Source organism: Zootoca vivipara, chromosome 10 (genome assembly GCF_963506605.1).
Source record: "Zootoca vivipara chromosome 10, rZooViv1.1, whole genome shotgun sequence".
Classification (NCBI taxonomy): Eukaryota; Metazoa; Chordata; class Lepidosauria; order Squamata; family Lacertidae; genus Zootoca; species Zootoca vivipara.
This window is the reverse complement of record NC_083285.1, coordinates 48,707,861-48,728,015: the sequence shown is the minus strand read 5'-3', so window position 1 is coordinate 48,728,015 and position 20,155 is coordinate 48,707,861. Positions and strand designations below refer to the sequence as shown.

At 43.4% G+C, this 20,155-nt stretch overlaps 1 protein-coding gene across 4 annotated transcripts in view; it reads left to right on the top strand.

Moving 5' to 3' along the window:
• The window catches only part of CHST11 (carbohydrate sulfotransferase 11), a 184,454-nt gene that overhangs the window by 55,894 nt on the left and 108,405 nt on the right, over positions 1-20,155 (top strand). For all 4 annotated transcript variants that reach the window (XM_060279896.1, XM_035126809.2, XM_035126811.2 and 1 more), the window contains one exon: positions 16,873-16,958. In XM_060279896.1, coding sequence (XP_060135879.1) covers positions 16,873-16,958 — 86 coding nt within the window. The remainder of the gene's footprint in view (positions 1-16,872; positions 16,959-20,155) is intronic.

The following is a 20,155-nucleotide window of genomic DNA, read 5'->3' as shown; positions in this document are numbered from 1 at the left end:
CATGTACTATAAGGTAGATAGAAGGAGAGTGGTCCTGCTGTTCAGAATGCTAATCAGCTGTCCTGGAAAGACATCTGTTTAAGCAAATATGATAAGAGAGCAAACTATGTAATGGTTTGCATCTTACTTGAGACTCCTAGGCTATGACCTTCAGTGGACTAGCATTTAAGAACTTTGGAAGGCAGAAAAGTGTGTTTGTGTTAGAGATGGGGAACAAATAAGATTCAGTTCATATTTAATGGCAGACCTACCTGTCAGAGGTTCTTGCGGCTACTCTTGAGTAACAACGCTCCACACCTGCTTGTCTTTAAGGTGTTTTTATTGTGCATTCTATTTACAGTGCAAAGAATCTGGAAAGCATGTCTGCTTAGTCTGAGTCAGAACCTCGCAATGGCTTCTTTCTGTTTCGTGCCTAACATAATAGCTTGGGAACCCCAAAGCGCCTCCCTCTCGTCCTACGGGGTGCTGTGAACCTCAATTCAGGTATCGGGGGGAAGGGCCGTCCTTCTGAGTGCTCTCCCGTCATTTCCTCCCCAGCTACCTCCTTCTCTACTCGGTGTTGAGGCTCTTTCATGCTGCTAGAGCCTCTTCCCTCCCTCTCTGCTTCCTGACTCCTGTAATCTGATTCACTACTGGACTTACTGCTCTGAGAGGAACTCAACCTGATGAGGGTGGGCTGTTACCTATAAGCCCTCCCCCTTATACTACCTAATTCACACTTTCCAAAACAATATGTGAACTGAGAAACAGCCATCCTTTGAAAATTTGCACTTCTCCGAATTTTGTGGTTCTTCAGTCGAGTACGTAATCTATATGAAAATGCATACATTAGGGTAAGGTGTGCATAAAAAGCATATATCGGTGAAAATAACATACAATTTTTTTGCAAAATTGGCATGCAAAAATGTGTACAATAGGCAGAATTGCATAGAAAAATATGTAAGTTATGAGAAATCTACACTAATGTGCCGATGAATTTTCATGAGGGCTTCTTTAAAAAAAAACAGAATCACAAACTGATATGGGAATGTGGAGTACTGAATGCAAGATTGGAACAGTGAGAAACTGAAACTGAAATGGATAGATTTGCACATCCATTGTTTGTATAGATTGATAGATTGCCCTACCCCTGAGCTACAGAGCCGTGGAGTCCATGCTTTGCATGCAGAAGGTCTTGGGTTCAGCCTGACATCTCCAGCAAAAAGGACCAGTTGGCAGGTCAGGGGAAAGATCTCTACCAGAGACCTTGGAGAGGTTTTCCTAGTCACAGTAAGTAGGATTGTATTGAGCTGGATGGACAAATAGTCTTATAAGGCTGCTTCCTATGTTTCTGTGATGTGGGAACACTGGCTCAAAGAGTTGTGTAGTTGCCTATTTAGGACTTCCAAAATTTTCAGACTGAGTAGCCCAAGTCAGGTTGACCCTGCTGGGGTATTTTCTCATGTACTTCCTTTAAAAAGCACATGCCACAAAATGGCTGCTGTTTGATGGGGCAGCCTCTGCTTGTTGCACCATCCTCAAGTTGGAAGTTGAAATGCTACCCCTGCTTGTGTTCAGATCTTTGCCACTTACCTAGAGATGCTTCTCTGCCCTTTGCCCACTTCTGTCCCCGAGTCTCTCGAATCCACAGAAGAACCATTAATCTTCTGCATCAGATCATTTTCTAGCAACCAACGTTCTTTCAATCTCCCCAACTGCTTGTCTCAGCACAGTCCTAGCAAGGTGTCTCTGCTTAGTGATCTTCTCAATGCTCTCTAAAGAGAATAGTGAGAGCAGTTGCGTGAAGGCTTTTGGCTCCATCCTGTCCTGACTCTGCAAAAATTTGCCTTGGATGGCTGCCCAAGCAAGGAGAGGGGGCAGTGATTTTGAAGCTCCAGTTTTTCAGGCATCTAACCTTGCCTAAAACCAAATTAAGCTTGCAATTCTCTACCTTTTGTGAGGCCAAGCCAAGAAAGCCTGCTACAAACTCTCTTTAAAAAGAAGAAGAATGATAATAAAAATGAAGGTAAAGGCTTCCCAGACACTTGTGGTGACTGTGCTGCCATTGCAGAGCCAGCCAGATGACAGCAAGAGTTTCTCTTTGTTAGAAGGTTGTGGTTTACTCTTTAACCCCTGATCCTATTTATCCATCACATTCATATCTCATATTTTCTCCAAGGAGCTCAGTGTGGTGTACATGGTTCTCCCTCTTCCTCATTTAACCCCCACTGCAACCCTGTGAGGTAGGTTAGGCTGAGAGGCAGTGACTGGGCCAAGGTCACCCGGTGAGCTTTATGGTTGACTAGGGAATTGTACCCTGGTCTCCCAGGTCCTAGTCCAGCACTCTAACAGCTACATTGCACCAGCAGCTTTTGCCCTAACAAATGCAGCTATTATGGGTAGGGTATGTTTGCTTTTGCTTGTATCGGAAGTGAAGGTGCTACTGAATCACAGGTGTGCTGGTGCTCTGGAAACACAGGGCTGTGCTTTCACTCTAGAATCTGGGTGGGAATGCCAACTTCCATCACCTCTTACCTTGGTCATGCTGGGTGGGGCTGATGGGAGGTGCAGTCCAATGACATCTGGGGGACCACAGGTCCCCCCCACCCCTCCTTCTAGAACTAAAAGGGAGTAAAGTATGTGGCCGGGGAGACTTGAGATTGTGGGTGTAAGCACCAGACTTGCGAATAATAATAATAATAATAATAATAATAATAATAATAATAATAATTTATTATTTATACCCCGCCCATCTGGCCGGGTTCCCCCAGCCACTCTGGGCGGCTTCCAAAAAAACAGAAATTCTAAAATACAGAAATCCATCAAACATTAAAAGCTTCCCTAAACAGGGCTGCCTTGAGATGCCTTCTAAAGGTCTGGTAATTGTTCTCTTTGACCTCTAGTGGGAGGGCATTCCACAGGGTGGGTGCCACTACCGAGAAGGCCCTCTGCCTGGTTCCCTGTAACTTGGCTTCTCGTAATGAAGGAACCGCCAGAAGGTCCTCGGAGCTGGACCTCAGTGTCCGGGCAGAACGATGGGGGTGGAGACGCTCCTTCAGGTATACCGGACCGAGGCCGAATAGTTCCTGTTCTCTATAGAGAACCAGGATGGCATAGCAATTTGTTTAAATCTGTTTTTAATATTGAATTTTAAGTCGTCATAACCCATCCTTGGGCCTTAGGGTGAAGGGCAGATAAGAAAACTTACTACTACTACTGTACTTGAAAATGTGATAAGTCATTCTTGCTGTGCTTGTGCCCCCCCCATTCCATGAATGGGGCTCCGGGCACCTGCTGCAAAGTCCTGCCCCGATGAGACCACTTCCTCTGTGCTGCAGAACACGTACTCTGCTGCCTCAGAGTTATGGCCCACTTCCATATTTTTGTTGTTCGTTGCCTGCAGATGGCTTTGTGAATGTAGCCAGACCCAATTTCATTTTCATGTATTTTGAGGGTAAAGGTAAAGGGACCCCTGACCATTAGGTCCAGTCATGACCGACTCTGGGGTTGCGGTGCTCATCTCGCTTTATTGGCCAAGGGGGCGGGCGTACAGCTTCCAGGTCATGTGGCCAGCATGACAAAGCCGCTTCTGGCAAACCAGAGCAGCACCCGGAAACACCGTTCACCTTCCCACTTGGAGCAGTACCTATTTATCTACTTGCACTTTGACGTGCTTTCGAACTGCTAGGTTGGCAGGAGCTGGGACTGAGCAACGGGAGCCCACTCCGTCGCAGGGATTCGAACCGCCGACCTTCTGATCAGCAAGCCCTAGGCTCTGTGGTTTAACCCACAGCGCCACCCTCGTCCCATATTTTGAGGTTAAATGTATAGCAAAGCCTAGGCTTAAATTTCGTAGGCCTTTGATATACAGTAAAAATGCAAGCAATGTGCCACCTGTAATTACCATTAGGATGATGGGAATGGTCTATGTGTTTTCGACATGCACATCTCTGACGCTTAAGTTTGAAGGTTAGGCTTCATAATATGGTGTGTGTGTGTGTGAGAGAGAGAGAGAGAAAGGGAGGGGGGCATTCTGGATCTGCTCCCTAGCCTGTGCAGTGGGGTTAAATATTTTTTAGCTGTTCTGTTCCTGATCCACATTAGAAGCGCCCTGTGCCTGAAATTTGCTTTGAATGGGGAGAACTCCTATTGACGTGAACATGAGTGTGCTCCCACCACCCAATGCAGGCGTTTGGTTCCAATCTTGATCAGAAGCACAGTGGGGCTGGAAGGATAAATCTCCCTCATGTCCTGGGCTTCTTTTGCTTCTATCTTACACTGGCAATTTTTTAATTTTTATTAAATAGAACTGTGGTAAAACCTTGCATTTAAAGGCAAAGATACATTAGCTTGGTCTCATCTACTTCCGCCTGTGATTTTTCAGCTCCAGTCATTTAACAAAAATGGAGCAAGTAAGAATAATTGCTGGTCTTTGGTAGCTAAGCTTCATTTTTAAAATCCATTTAGATTTAGTTGAATTCTACATCAGTCTTCCCATGCCTCTTTCTGCTAGGATTCATATTAAAACCATACTCCAATAAATTTGCTAATCTAAGTAAGCTTCTTTTTTATATTTTAGTACCCACTGCTTTTACTGTAATTGTATAGGCTATTAAAAATTTTTGGAAGGTGGTTGAATTGATTGCATTATTTTCCTTTTTATGCAACTAATTTCACACATAAAGCAGCCTATTTTCATTACAGGGTCATTTAAAAATTACCCTCTGTGAGCCTGTAGGCTCTGAGCTTTATTATATTTAATCAGACTAGTCAAGTCAGCTTGTGGTTATTAATTGATGGGCACATAATATTAATTGGTGCTTGATTTGCCTTTAACAGGGTCTAAGTTTGAAGGCTCACTACTTGTAAACCTACTACATAGACTCATCTTAAAATCATTACTACCGTATATAGAACTGCAGCTCTGTAATTTGTTTTTTGTACTGAATATGTACCATGTTATTGTTTGTATGGTTATGTGTTAGCTTGTCCACATGTTTATAATAAATCAATTAAAAATGTTGTTGTTTTTATATGGTGTTGTAACAAGTTTTCTAATAATGGGGTGGAAAACAGTAGGGCACCTCACATAAACAAAATGAATCTGAAACAGTTCTGTATGGGACAGTATGAAATTTGATCCAAAAGCCCAGTATGTTTCAGTGTGAATCTTTTTCCATGGTAATTAGGAGTTAGGGATTTAGTTTTTATTCAGAAATATCCTACTAAAGGTATTTTTTTGGAAAGGAGGTTCTTTATTTCCTTTTTTTTTTATAAAAAACCCCCACTTTGTCTCCTCCCTTTAAATTTGACAACACACACACACACACACACACACACACACACACCTACAGACCTCCAAAGTTTGGCTCTTATGTTCATGATTGACATGGTAAAAGGTGATCACTGAGTGCTTTTTTCACATGGGGAAATGGTCATTTGAAATCCTCCATGTAGCAAGATTTGAATTTACTACACTGCAGTCTGACCTGAAAACAAAAACCTCCTGGATGTCTGGCAAATCCCAGACCACACCAGGCAGCTTTTGTGTTTTCACAAGTTTTCATTGTGAAGACAACCTTTAAAAAACAGAAATTCCTGTTGCTTGCAGTCTAGCAGTAAAATGGCAAATAACACTCCACGAAGGGAAGTGAGCTGCTTCCAATTCCAATGGTGTGCCCAGTCAAAGAACCTATGAAATACTAGCTTCAGAATATTCATTTCCCCACAACCCCCCAAATCATAGATGCATGATTACATATCAAAGTAATATGTAATATGCTATTGAATTGCATTTCCCAAACCGCTAGTGTTCTTTTATATACAGTGGAACTTCGGTTTATGAACACCTCGGTTTATGAATTTTCGGTTTATGAACGCCACGGACCCATCTGGAACGGATTAATTCATTTTCCATTACTTTCAATGGGAAAGTTTGCTTCAGTTTATGAATGCTTCAGTTTATGAACAGACTTCCGGAACCAATTGTGTTCATAAACCGAGGTACCACTGTATAGCTAAAGCATTGCTAAACTTGGGTCACATAGTAGCAAAATCAAGATTACTTCTCAAGTATAGTAAGCAGTGAAATAGCTACACTGAGCAGGTAATCTCTAATAATAATCATGGTATGATGCACCAGTCCTTGATTATAAGTGGTAGGGAGAGCAGATCCTGTACCTGTTCGTGCTGGAGGTGGGGAGCTCAGATGCATTCAAGTAACAATCAGAATCTGTTCACGTGCTGTTGACAATTGCAAAGTTGAATTTATTCATTCTGAAAAGAGGAGCCTGAATGCAGCTTTCCTTGCCTCATGTGAGTGCTCTGAAGGCTGAGGGTAGTTTGAAGCAACGGCACTGCAGGCTCTATAGTCCTTTTGCATGCAAAGGATGTGTTTTCTATCCCTGAGCTATGCCCTTCCCCAGGTGCCGCCTGTCCGGTTTTGCTACTTGAGGCTAAACACAAAGTGCCACCCCGCTTTGCCATGCTTCCCGTCCCATCACCTCCACCTCGCTGCCTGCCTCTGCCAACACTAGCACCGCACCACCTACTGACAGAGAAGCAGTGCTGGCGTTGGTGCTGATTTCTGGCAGTATCTCACAATGTTTCGGCAAGGTCTCGCTGGAAATCTGTGATGATGCATGCACCGTTTCTCTGGCACTGTCTCTGGGGGCGTCGTCGGCTCAGGGGCTTCTGCCGCCTGAGGTGGCTGCTTTGCCACACCTAATAGGTGGGCTGGGCCTGCCCTGCCATTTCCACTGTGCTGCTTTAATCTTGTTCTAGTAAAACTCAGTCAAGAGTGACTCGCAGTTTGATTCAGGCTGTGTATCTGTTTGGGATCCTGAAATGATGTGATCCAGGATGCAGCAGCAGCAGCAGGTGACCTTTTCACATTCTAACCACACTTCTGGATTGATGCCTTTAAAATTATAGGTCACCAAAGCAGCTATTCTCTTTAAAGGCCTCCTTCTCTTCTCTTTTTGAGCAAGCTCCATGCCAGAGCAGGCAGGTAGGCAGGCCACAAACTGATTTTTTTTTTTGAGGATGATTACAGCAAAGACCTGGTTTTCCACCCAATTTCGGAGACTGAGATGGAATCCTTAAAAAGCAAATGGTCACCAAGGACTTATTCTGATATTAAAACACCATCTACACAGTTCTCCACTATAGCTGGTGTGATGTGGAGGTTTGAGTGGGAGACCAGGGTTCATAATCCTTACTTGGTCATGATGCCTTTCAGCCCAACCTACCTCACAAGCTTGATGTGGGGATTAAATGAGGGGGAGAAGTTTAGGTCAGTCATTCTCTCTCTCTCTGCCTGATCTTCCTCCCAGGGTTGCTGTTAGGATAAAATTAGGAGAGGTAGGGAGAACCAGCTCTTGGTGTGATAAAATGCATTACAAAAAATAACCTGGAGCTTTTTGATCAGCACACAAAGCAAAGAGAAACCTCATGCTCGGTTTTAGTGCACCATCCATATTGCGTGTTCAGACCTTTAAACCTCCCCCTTAAATTAATTCACACCAGACTCAAATTTTTGGTTTGGTTTTTGGTGAATTTAGGCCACAAATTTATTGATTACATCAGGTGAGTGGTTGCATAGGCTCTGGTTCGACTAGCTTCCTGCACCATTGCAGGTAGCACTGACCCAGGGCACTACCATAGGTCAGCCTAGGGTGAACATCTGGAATGGCGGAAAGCCAGGGACATGCTATGTCCACCACCCAGATGTCCCCCCCCCTGGACTCAGGCAGGGGCACAACCCCTCCCAGGGTTGACCAAACCATTGAGTCCCTGGATTCCTTTAATGGAATACCTTTCACATAAGGATGGTGAGAGCGTTCCCCCATCCCTATTACCTGAACCAGTGCCTATCTGCAACCTTACAAGTTGTGATGATTTGCTATGTGGCAGGTGAAACCCAAATGGCACCGGCCAATCAGCCAAGTGGGGGAAATTCCTGCCATGCCCCTGTCCCAACGACAGATGACACACAACAGCATAGTAAGGTCAAGCGCGCAAGCCCTAAACATAGGGAGAGGTGGGCGGGTGTTCCGATGCACTGACCAAGAGAGAAAGCTCAGGGTCATGTTGTTGTTGTTGTTGTTTAGTCGTTTAGTCGTGTCCGACTCTTCGTGACCCCATGGACCATAGCACGCCAGGCACTCCTGTCTTGCACTGCCTCCCGCAGTTTGGTCAAACTCAGGGTCATGTGCATAGGCATATATAGGTCTCTTGATCCATTTGGCTAGCATCCCATTGATCAGAGTAAACCCAGCATCAAGGGACCTACCAATAGGGTGTTGTGGCTATCCAGTCGTACCCACCCACAACACAAGGGTTTAGTTGCCAGGTCTCACCGCAACACGTGCCCTCTTTGAGGGAGGGCACGGCGAATCATAGAATATTAGAGATGGAAGGCACCTTAGGGCTCCCGCTCCATACAGGATTCTTCAGTGACAGCATCCTGGACAGCTGCCCATTCAGCCTCCACTTAAATATCTCCTCAAGCACTTCCCGTGTTCTAGGCCTCCTCATATCACATATCCTAACAGCTCCCTGGAGGGAAAGCTTAGCTTCAGAGGTGGTGACTTGCCCACGGCTACTCCTGTGAAATAAAAATAAAATAAATCTTCATACAAACCTCCCCACTACTTCTGAGTACTGAAATACCCAGATAATAATTCAGAAAGAAACCCACCTTCAAAGTTATGACTTCTGTACCTTCTTATATTTTTGTGGTTCCCTCTGGCTAAGAAATAACATGGTGCTGGTAAGAAGCAATATGGAACGAGCCTGAAGTGAATGGTAGGTGGGGTGGGGAGAGATAATGTTCTCTGTGCATTGTACGAACCAATATACAGTACCAGGCATGGATTTTTAAAGGTAACTTTAGCATACATAGCAGATACAGTTTCTATTTCTTGATTCCTAAGAACCAGAAGAGACCAATTATTCAATCCCACTTCCTTTCCTTTGTCATTTAAGGCAGTGTTTCTCAACCTTTTTTGGGCCACGGCACACTTGTTCCATGAAAAAAATCACGAGGCACACCACCATTTAAAAAGTTAGAAAATTTAACTCTATGCTGCCCAATATTGACTATATAATTATGACTGTAAGAAACACCTGCCAAATTACAAGGCTGTGCGCACTTCCAGGGGAGCTGCGGGGCGGCTCAAAGGCGAAAGGTTACCTTGGCTGCTGCTTGCGAGTAATTCCGGACCGCGAAGCCCAGCGTCCGCCGCGCAGCCATGGCGAAGGACGGGCGAAGGAGGCAGGGGAGGCGGAGCAACCTCGATGCGGCTTAAGGGGGGCCGACGGCGGATCTGGAGCGCGCCTCCCTAGGGGGCCTCCCTAGACTCTAAAACCACCCTCCAGTCGTTTGCACTGAGCTTTGGGAAAGAGGAGGATAAATATTGCTTTCCGGCGGGTCAGAGATGTGTACAATGCAAATCGCCCTTCTCATCGCCGCACGTCGCGGCACACCAGCCAGCGTCTCGCGGCACACTAGTGTGCCGCGGAACAGCGGTTGAGAAACGCTGATTTAAGGCAATGAAGTATATAGTGTGCACATACACATTATTATTATTTTTAGGTACAAGGACATGCTAGAAATTTGAACGGGAATCTCAAAGAAGATTGTATGCTCTTTATCACAGTAGATGTGAGCCCAGCAAGAGGTATCACCTTTAGAAAAACAGTAATGAAAACACACTTCAGATTTTGATCTTCCTATCTTGTTCTTGACTTGAAATGAAAACAAACTACAATCTGCTAGACAGATATTTAATAATAAATTCCTAGCATGCTTAGTTTCCAGACAGGGGATAAATACGAAGACTGAAGTCTTAGACTGCATGTAACAAACCTCAAAGCCTGGTTAGCCCCAGAATAATAGTGCTTAATGAATCATAGGGGGAAATGAAGTTGCTTCGTGGAAGAAAGTTGTGTGTCATGGCTGGTGGTTCGTTTTGAGGCAAGCAGGGAGGAAAGGGAGGGGGAATTCAGTCCATGTCTGAGAGATGAATTGTTCAGACTGACGGTCTGGGCTGCAGCCAGCAAGTAGAACCCTATTGGCCCCTTGGGTCACATGATCCCTGCTGAAATAGCGGCTGCAGTACTGTCCTCTGACCATTTGCAGTGGTGGCGCCGCAGCACACAGCTGGTGAGTGTCAAATGTGGTTTTAAAAGGGGATTGTTGCTTGTGGCTACAGTGATTTGCCTCAGATGAATAGGTTTTACAGGTTTTTCGTTGTTTCAAAAGCCTGTGAAAAGTGTTTCAGCAGAGAGAACATTGAGGCAAAAGAAATGGCATGTGGACACAATGGTAAACAAAAGGAATTATATCCAGTTCTCTTAAACCTATTAAAATACTATCATTAGATTTCGGATCCAATACCTACTGGGTGTTACTTGCATTGAAATCACTGCTAAGAGTAGCATTGACTTGAATGGCTTAATTTTTTTGTTACCATTTACACACACACACCATTGATTGTGTTTCAGTCCCATTTCTTTCATGTTCTTAATGCTGTACTGCAGGATGTATGCCGTCTCCCAAACAAGATGTGAATGGGCATCTTCAGCACAGATACAATCAGCAACTGACATGCAGATGAGTTTTAAGCAACCAGATATTAGGATGCTTTGTCACTTTGCTTTGCAACTGTGTAATGAAAAATTAAATATTAACATATCCTTAGAAAAGTAAGATGAGATGCAGTTAATTTAAGCAAATTTCCAATATTTGTTTATGTTTATGATACAAACAAGGAGTAATTAGGACAGCATGAAAACAATGTAAACAAAGCATTACCAAGGAGAGTAAAAAGCCAGTAGCTAGCGGATGCTGCTATTCACATAAAGATTTGGGAAATGTGAACATGCGCTGTGCTTCAATGGAAATACCGATGGGGAGTTTGAGACTCTGGCATTCTAAAGGTCAAGCTGTTCTTTCTGCACCCATGTTGGTAGAAACCACAATTTACACAGGGACTTTTTTCATGGTATTCTCCTGTTGCCCGATCTGCTGAAAGGCTTTTGACGAACTCATCACTTGAATGGACCTATCCCTTTGAAATTTCACATGATGGAAAGGAGCTTTGTCCTTTTGCTGTTCTTCAGAGCTCTATATTTCACTAGGTCAGGGATGGGGAACCTGTGACTTTCCAGGTGCTGTTGGACTCCAACTCCCATCAGTCCCGGCCAGCGTTCCCAATGGACAGGGATTATGGGAATTGGAGTCCAACAACATTTGGAGGGCTGCAGGTTCCCCATCCCTATTCTAGGCCCTTGGTTTTTGAATGTGACTTTGTTTGACGAAGATGAAGATCAAGTTTCTTTCTCCTTTAGTTGCTTGTTGGCCCAGGTATCACATTTCCCATTCACATTGAATGAGAGGAAGTGGTTATGAGGAAGGCTTAGGGGTGTGGCAGATGAAAAGTAGTTGTGGGGTGTGACTGGCAAGAGGTGTGGGGAGGGGCAGAGTGAGCAAAGTAAAGCATAGGCTTTCAGCTCGCACAATACAGCTGGGCATTGTTTTAAGCAACACATAACTGCACAATTTTTGGCCCAGTTGATGTCATTGAGGGTTGGATGCAGATTTCAGGTTCAAGGAAGGAATATCAATGTACTGAAATCCTCATAAGCATCACATTGAAAGTAAATCTGTTTAACAGAATGGGTCATGTTTAATTCCATATCATTTCTTAAGGGTACAATAAAAGAGCAAGACTTTATGACTCATTTCTGACTTCACAACAAACTACATGCCATCCATAATTGTAACCCAAACATCTATTGGAGCTTCTAAATGTACAGTTGGCTAAACAGTGTTTACATATGCTTGTCTGCTTCTGCTCTCTTAGCATTCAGCTTAATAACTTTACTCCCATATCTGAGGTGCAGCAGCCTCTGGAGACAGAGGGATGGACAAAACTAACAGTTTTGTCAGCTTGGACATCAAAACCATCCCACAAACCATGGCTTGCAAACCTGCTTTAAACCATGATTTTGGATTCTAGTTTGCTGGCCAATCACATTACCCATAATTTCCAAATTGAGCCTATGCACTGAGCATGGTATGTATTTGTGGCATTCAAGAGCTTGTTGGACTTCAACTTCCATCTGCCCCAGACAGTTAGGGATGGTGGAAGCTGCAGTTCAGCAACATCTGGCAGGCCACAGGTTCCCTCATCTCCCTCGTCTCTTCTACAGTGGTACCTCGGTTTATGAACACAATTGGTTCCGGAAGTCTGTTAATAAACTGAAGCGTTCATAAACTGAAGCGAACTTTCCCATTGAAAGTAATGGAAAGTGAATTAATCCGTTCCAGACAGTCCACGGAGTAAGCGCTCATAAACTGAAGCAAACTTTCCCATTGAAAGTAATGGAAAGTGGATTAATCCGTTCCAGACGGGTCCGCGGAGTACTTAAACTGAAGCGTTCATAAACTGAAGCATGGGTGTAATTGGTTCCGGAAGTCTGTTCATAAACTGAAGCGTTCATAAACTGAAGCAAACTTTCCCATTGAAAGTAATGGAAAATGAATTAATCCGTTCCAGATGGGTCCGCGGCATTCATAAACCGAAAATTCATAAACCGAGGTGTTCATAAACCGAGGTTCCACTGTATATATATTTAAAGCTAGAGAGCAAATTCCAGTCTTGACTTAGCCATGCTGCCAAAGACTTGATCTCTTGCTCTCAAGGTGTGCTTGGAACTTATACTATAGTTCTAGTTCAACTTCATTAAAAAGTTTTCATTGAAAACGTTTGAAGAAAACCACAGGTAGATCAGACTACCACACAGTACAAGGGCAAATAAACCTTGCCCTTTAGTGAGCGGGTGTGTCAATATAACACCACAGGGTGTTATCTTATCTCGAAGCAGATGAAAAGGACAAGAAGCTCTTTTGGAAACTGCTTTGCCATTGGCACAGGTGCATTTGTCAGCCAAATAAACAACTGTTCAACAGTATACTGTGCTATATAGCATTCACAAGCTAGCCTTACATAAAAAACACTTGCTGTTGCTAAGAAGCACATTTCTTGGCATCTCTAAGCATCTGTCCTTGCCTAATGTGGAAATAGCTCTAGCCCTATTCAGGCCTGCTGATTTAACACATGAGCGGGGAGAGTGAGGAGGAGCTTGGTCCTCCCCCAGTTACCATCCCCATCGTTCTCCACAAGTTGGGGAGAGCAAATCCCCTATAAGGATAGGTTATTACATTTTGATCTTTCTAGTTTACAGCAAAGGCAAGTAAGAGGAAATATGAATGCATGGAATTATGCACGTTATGCAGAAAGTGAATAAAGAGGACCCCCCTTCCCCCAAGTAATACAAAACTCGGGAACACCCATTCCTTTCTTTGAAGCCCTGCCTCAAAACGTGTAAGCTCCATGTTACTATATTATTGTGATGTTGCCAAGAGTGACGCTCGAGCTCTGCTTATTTCTTGCCTTGGTTTATGTGAAACAGTTCAGGCATAATACCAAATGATGGTTTGGTGTTTTGTGAATAAGTGGAGAAGCCATAGACTCATGTGTTCCATTCATCTGGTCCTGAATGGAGGCACAGCATAGTTTGCTGCTTCATCAGAGCAGGCGAAGTATGGTTTGTGTCTGCTCTGCAAGCCAGGATAGGAAACCATTTTTATTGCTCCATCTGAACTGCCCAACTCTAGCGTGGAACATAGCTGCCAAGTTTTCCCTTTTCTCACGAGGAAGCCTATTCAGCATAAGGGAATTTCCCTTAAAAAAAGAGATAACTTGGCAGCTATGGCGTGGAATGGCTGTGCACAAGGGAAGGGAATGAAAGTTTTTGTGGAACTGTCTTCTGGCTCACCTTTTCTTTTGCCTTGGCTTGTTTATTGCTCGCTGACCACCATGCTGATGGGCTTAATGACAATGCTGACATGAGATTGTATGCTGAAGCCTATCAGAGTGAGGGCAATGCTCCATGCGCTCACCCTGGAGCCTGCTGGTGGTGTTGTTGTTGTTGTTTAGTCGTGTTCGACTCTTCATGACCCCATGGACCAGAGCACGCCAGGCACTCCTGTCTTCCACTGCCTCCTGCAGTTTGGTCAGACTCATGCTGGTGGCTTTGAGAACAGTGTCCAACCATCTCGTCCTCTGTCGCCCCTTCTCCTTGTGCCCTCCATCTTTCCCAACATCAGGGTCTTTTCCAAGGATTCTTCTCTTCTCATGAGGTGGCCAAAGTATTGGAGCCTCAGCTTCAGGATCTGTCCTTCCAGGGAGCACTCAGGGCTGATTTCCTTCAGAATGGATAGGTTTGATCTTCTTGCAGTCCATGGGACTCTCAAGAGTCTCCTCCAGCACCATAATTCAAAAGCATCAATTCTTTGGCGATCAGCCTTCTTTATGGTCCAGCTCTCACTTCCATACTTCACTACTGGGAAAACCATAGCTTTAACTATACGGAGCTTTGTTTGCAAGGTGATGTCTCTGCTTTTTAAGATGCTGTCTAGGTTTGTCATTGCTTTTCTCCCAAGAAGCAAGCGTCTTTTAATTTCGTGACAGCTGTCACCATCTGCAGTGATCATGGAACCCAAGAAAGTAAAATCTCTCACTACTGGTAGGGGAAGCATAATTGCTGTCTCTTTTTGTCCTGCTGCCACCAAAACTTTCCCCATCCAGGTTTGCAGCAAGCAGAAAGTGTGGTGCAGTCAGGGAAGGCATTTAAACTCAGCCCTTAAGTCTTAAGCTCCAAATTAAGACTTGTTTAGGAGCTCAAGTCTGGCATAGCCTGAAGATGTTATGCAATGTTTTCTTGAGGAAAACTTTCTTCTTCTTCTAAATACCTGTATTTTTGCATGCAGAAGATCAATTGGTATCCTACATGTGTTTAACATTCAGTATTTTAAGCAATTGCTCTATTGAGCTGTTTGACTAAAAATCCTCAGAAGTTAATTAAAATTGCAGCCCACAGTAATCTCCAATACTTTGGTGAAGGAAAATCAAATCATTTACTGTGTTTGTTTCTCAATCAAATCACTCTACTGTGCAGAGCTATTCAAGATACCACCAAGACTGTGGAGTTTCTCATTGCTTTGAGGGGAAAGCAGCAGGTCCCTTCAGTAAATAATTATCTTTTTAATGTTTCAATTTAGATTAGGAGAGAAAGGGAGACATTTATTTTTCTTTCAAGACCCCCCCAAAAAAAGATGTATGTTCTGTTTCGCTTTTGCAGAGATGTTTTGCAGTTTTCTTACAGATTTTAATATGATAAGCGTTAGATAGGACACAATTTGTTTAAGTAATTGCTTCTGCAGCCGGCGCTAACCTTTAAAGGTCAGGATCTGAATGTCTCAAGGACCGTCTTCTCCTGTTACGTGAGCCTGCCCAGTTGTTATGTTCACCAACAAGGCTTTAAAGCAGGAGCAGTTGCTGGTGTGTCGTTGCTCACCTCCTTCCAAACGCTGAGTGTTGTTGCCCGTTTCTGAGAGGGGAGGTGCAGGGAGCTCAGCACAGGGTGGGTGTGAATGCAGAGTCGATCCAACTATCCTGCACCCACAGATGTCTTAGGATGACCATCTGAGGTGGAAACAGTTGAGGGAGCGGAGCTGGTTTCTCAATATTGCTGAGACAGTTGCCCTGATTCTCATCTCTCCCAGTGCTGCAGCCTGATGGAATATTTACTTTTAGGTGATAATTGGGAACGATTCACAAGTGTTCTTTAGAAGATATAAGAAGCTAAAGATGGTAAAACTGCACTAAATGCACAGCTCAGCTCTTGTTGTGTCAAGTAGGTCCTTTGGTTTTGATTCAAGGTGCAGTGTTTCTGGGACTTTTTAAAGGGTAGGAGTGATGATGTCATCTTCCATAGCACCAGAGTGATTGATGGATTTTCCTTGTTCTGGCAAGTGAATGAGGTGATAAGAAGGTGTTCGCAGTTTCCAATTGTTTGTGACAAGTTCCTTGTAAGATGGTCAGCATTTAAAAGCTGAAACTTGCGTTTCAACTGACTGAAGATCCTTAGGTAAAGTTCAGTGTGTTTTACAAACTGAATCTATTCTATAAGAATCAGTTATGTGACAGTCAGCTGGTCCCAATACCTATGCAATTATGTTTTTCATTGTTTCTCTTTGAGAAAGATGTATATATCAACACAGAGCCTGCTTTGAAAAACAAAAAACAAACCTCTTGGTGGTGTATTAAATATATTATAATTATTTTACTTTGTTATGATTTATTACCTGCTTTTCACCCCAAGGTCCCCAGGTGGGATACAATTTTAAATACAACATTAAAACAGTTTCTTTAAAAATTACAATCACAAGTATAGGGTCCTAAAGGGCCAAGGTCAAGGAGGTGAGCCTTCAGTGATGAAAGCTGGATAGTGAAGATGTCAGGCACATCTGTGTGGGGCAGAAGTTCCACAATTTTGGGGTGCCACAGAGAAAACCCTCTTCCTCACCACCTGCACCAAATCTTCTGAGAGTGGTGAAACTACCAAAAGCTGATCTTAGCACCCACTGCGGTCTGTAGGAAAAGAGGTGATCTTTCAGATTTGGGGGAGCAAAGGTGTCTAGGACTTTAGCACTGTGAATGAAACTGCAACCAATGCCGTTGTTTTCAAATGGGGGGGGGTTATAGGAAATGTAAACAGAACCCCATCCAGTAATCTGGCTGCTGCATTTTGGAACAAGAAGGTGTTTTAAGCAATAACAACAACAGATTATAATAATGCTATGTTTAGTTAGCTGAACCCTACCCACCCCTTCATACCCACTCTTATGGTTAATGCTTTCATTATTATTTTAAAAGAAATACAGCCTCATTTCTGAAATGTGTTAATTGTTTTAATTTATGCTTTAAGAATCATTTAATATTTGGGGAACCTGACTAATTTCCCTTTATTTCCTGCCAGTAATACGTAGGAATCCATTTGGAATGGACATCTGCTGCCGGAAGGGGTCGAGGAGCCCACTGCAAGAACTGTACAATCCAACCCAGGTAAGCATCGTAGTGCTGTAGCTTCAGTTCTTCACACTTCCCACACACGCTGTTTCGTTATTTTCCTGATGAATAGTCTTGCTTCCTGGTGGAGTGCATTAAGGCAGCAGGAAAGCTGTGTACTTTCCTTGCAAAGTTATTTCTCTTATCTGAGAGCTCTAGTGAATTCTCATCTCCTGTGGATAGGGAAATAGGGAAGAGATAATGCATAGGCACCGTGGAACACCTTAAGACTTTAAATGTTGCTTTTCTTTCCCCCCCCTTTCTGCATATTGTTTGGAAGCAATTGCAGGTAGCCAAAAGGTTGCAGATATGTGTGGCCCAAAGAAATAATAACAATAATCCTGGAGACTTGCAGCCTCTTAACAGCTCTAGCCTTTCACCCATTCATCCCATGCTGGCTAATTACTGGTTGGGTTACTTGTGAGTCAGAAGTCAGTTTAACAGCTCCCCACCCCCACCCTAGCAATGTTTGAACACTACCCTTGTAAGGTAGGTTAGACTGAGAGGCAGTGACTGGCCCAAGGTCACCCAATGAGATTTCATGGCTGAATGGGCATTTGGACTCTGATCTTAATCCAGGCCTCTAGCCGTTACATCACACTGGTTCTCACGAATAATGGTCTCTCTTCAAATGGTGATGTACCATTTGAACCATGACTGGCTTTGTTTCACCACGAAGAGATTCCCATTTCCAGTATGTTTTGAAATGTTACTGTATGAATCCATTTTTAAAGTACAGTGGTGCCTCGCTTAACGAATGCCCTGCTTAACGAAATTTTGGCTTAACGAAAGGTTTTTTCTAGCGGAGGTTGCCTCGCTAGACGAATTCGTTTTATGAAAAATTCGTCTAGCGAATCGCGGTTTCCCATAGGAATGCATTGAAATTCAATTAATGCATTCCTATGGGCAAAAAAAAAATCCAAAAAATTAATGCATTCCTATGGGATTCGCTAGACGAATTTTTCGTTATAAGAAAGGACCCGTGGAACGAATTAAATTCGTCTAGCAAGGCACCACTTTGTCTGAAGCCTTTGTTCACTGACATGTAGCTATCAGTTGTGATTTAGGGGACAAAACATGGGTTTTCTGATATTGTTGATGATACCCTGCTATGAAAGAGGTTCATTCTGTGATTTGATATTTATTGATGCATTTTGTTATTTTATTGAACTGTTGTTTCCTCCCTGATATCTTCAGATTAAGCAGGGGGTAAAATATTTTAAATAAGTTAATAATACCTTGGAGAGTAGCATTTCCTGCTAGCAGTGAAGTATTGCCATTGCAGAGGGTGGGAAATGCCAGCCCAGCTATTAAACATAGTTATTAAGGTTTAACAGCTGCCTATTTCATATTTATACCTTAATGAATAACATTTTGTGAAACGTGGGCAGCTATTAAGGGAAGTGATTCTTAATAAATCTCACTCATTAGATTTAACAAGCCACTAAATATTTCAAATGCTACTTGGTGATGGAAAGAATCACTGTAGGGCTTGCAAAATGGGTTCCCACTGATTAAGCAGGAATTTTCAGAGGGGTCTGGTGACATTTGAGAGATACGTGTTGGCTATGACATGAGAATGTCAAAATTGTTCTCAATATGCCTTTGCCTTGCTTTTTGCTTCTAAAATGAACTCAGATTAGTTTCCATTTTTACTCTGAGTCCGAGGAAGTTAGGGCAACAGCATTTATTGACACGAGCAAGTTGGGCTCTCTGTCGCTAACTGGAAAGTGTGGGGGGAGAGAAAGAAGAAGAAGAGAGATTGACTCAGCCTAACATCCATCCGCCTTTTTGGATAGTTTTTGCACAGTATATGTATATGCATGAAGGGCATGGCAGAGCAATATTCCAGCAGACGCTGTCATGTTGACATTCACAGATCACTTCAGAGGAGTGAAAATAGCAAGAGAGCTACTGGGTGGAGGAGAGAGGTGAAGTGAGGTGATCATAGGCTGCCGTCTTGAATGGCCCCGTTGTTGCTTTAGTTGTGCGGTTTAATACAGTTATTCCACAATTTGCAGAAATACTTAGTTGATTTTTGTCAGCACTTTGTCATTAAATGACAGGTGGTGTTTGACCCTGGCATCATCTGGGGAGCACCATGCAGATCTTCCTGCTCAGCTAGACCCTCTCATGCAGGCTGTACTTTCCAGCTTGCTGTTGCTGCATGACCACGTGAGCTCGGAAGAGGAAGAGTGGTTGCAATGCGTTGGGCAGCCACCTAACAGAATCCACTCCTTTGCCCTATCTCTGCCTCTCCTCTTTCACCATTTTCACCTCTTTCACCAGGGCCTTCTCGGTAGTGGTGCCTGCCCTGTGGAACGCCCTCCCATCAGATGTCAAAAAGCTACCAGATTTTTAGAAGACATCTGAAGGCAGCCCTGTTTAGGGAGGCTTTTAATGTTTACCGGTAATAGATTATTTTATTTCATTTTCTGTTGGAAGCCACCCAGAGTGGCTGGGGAAACCCAGCCAGATGGGTGGGGTATAAATAAATTATTATTATTATTATTATTAATAATTAATAATTAAACCAAGGGTACAGCGAGGAGAAAGTAAAGAGGCTTCAGCAATGGGAAGTAGGATTTGGGGACAGATCAGCATACCAATGAACTGTAGCTGCTTCCCTTCCAATGATCTGAAAATGTCTCCTCTTACTAGCCTTGACATGGCCAAGGAGATGCCTTTTTTAAAAATAAAAAAAGCTGGAGAAGGGCAAGCAGTAGCAAAAACTCCTTGCCCCCTCTCGCTCTCAGTGCGTATGAAGTTATGTTTTGGGAAACAAGGAAAACTGTCTGTATAGATATCAAGTATGCATGCGAAGCCATGCAATTTATGGCATGAAAGATCATTTGGGAAATCTCTCACCCCACCCCAAAGTCTTCTTTATATGATTAACAGGAGCAAGCGGTAAAGCTGTTTGAATAATGTCCCACAAAATTTAAAACAAAGCAAAATCTCTGCTTGTAGAAAATTAGTGTGTCATCAAAGGTGAAGCTGAACACTTCTCTACGGCATGGCAATTTTATATGTGCAGGAAGTTATTTCCATAGGGGGAAACTACCAAGGGTTGAGCCCCTGCAATCTGAAGTCTTATGGGTCAGGACTTTCTCCCTTGGTTCTGTTGGTCCTGCAAAGGGGCCCTAAAAACTCTGAAAGTGTTTTACAGCTTGAAAACCTTTACAATATCCCTG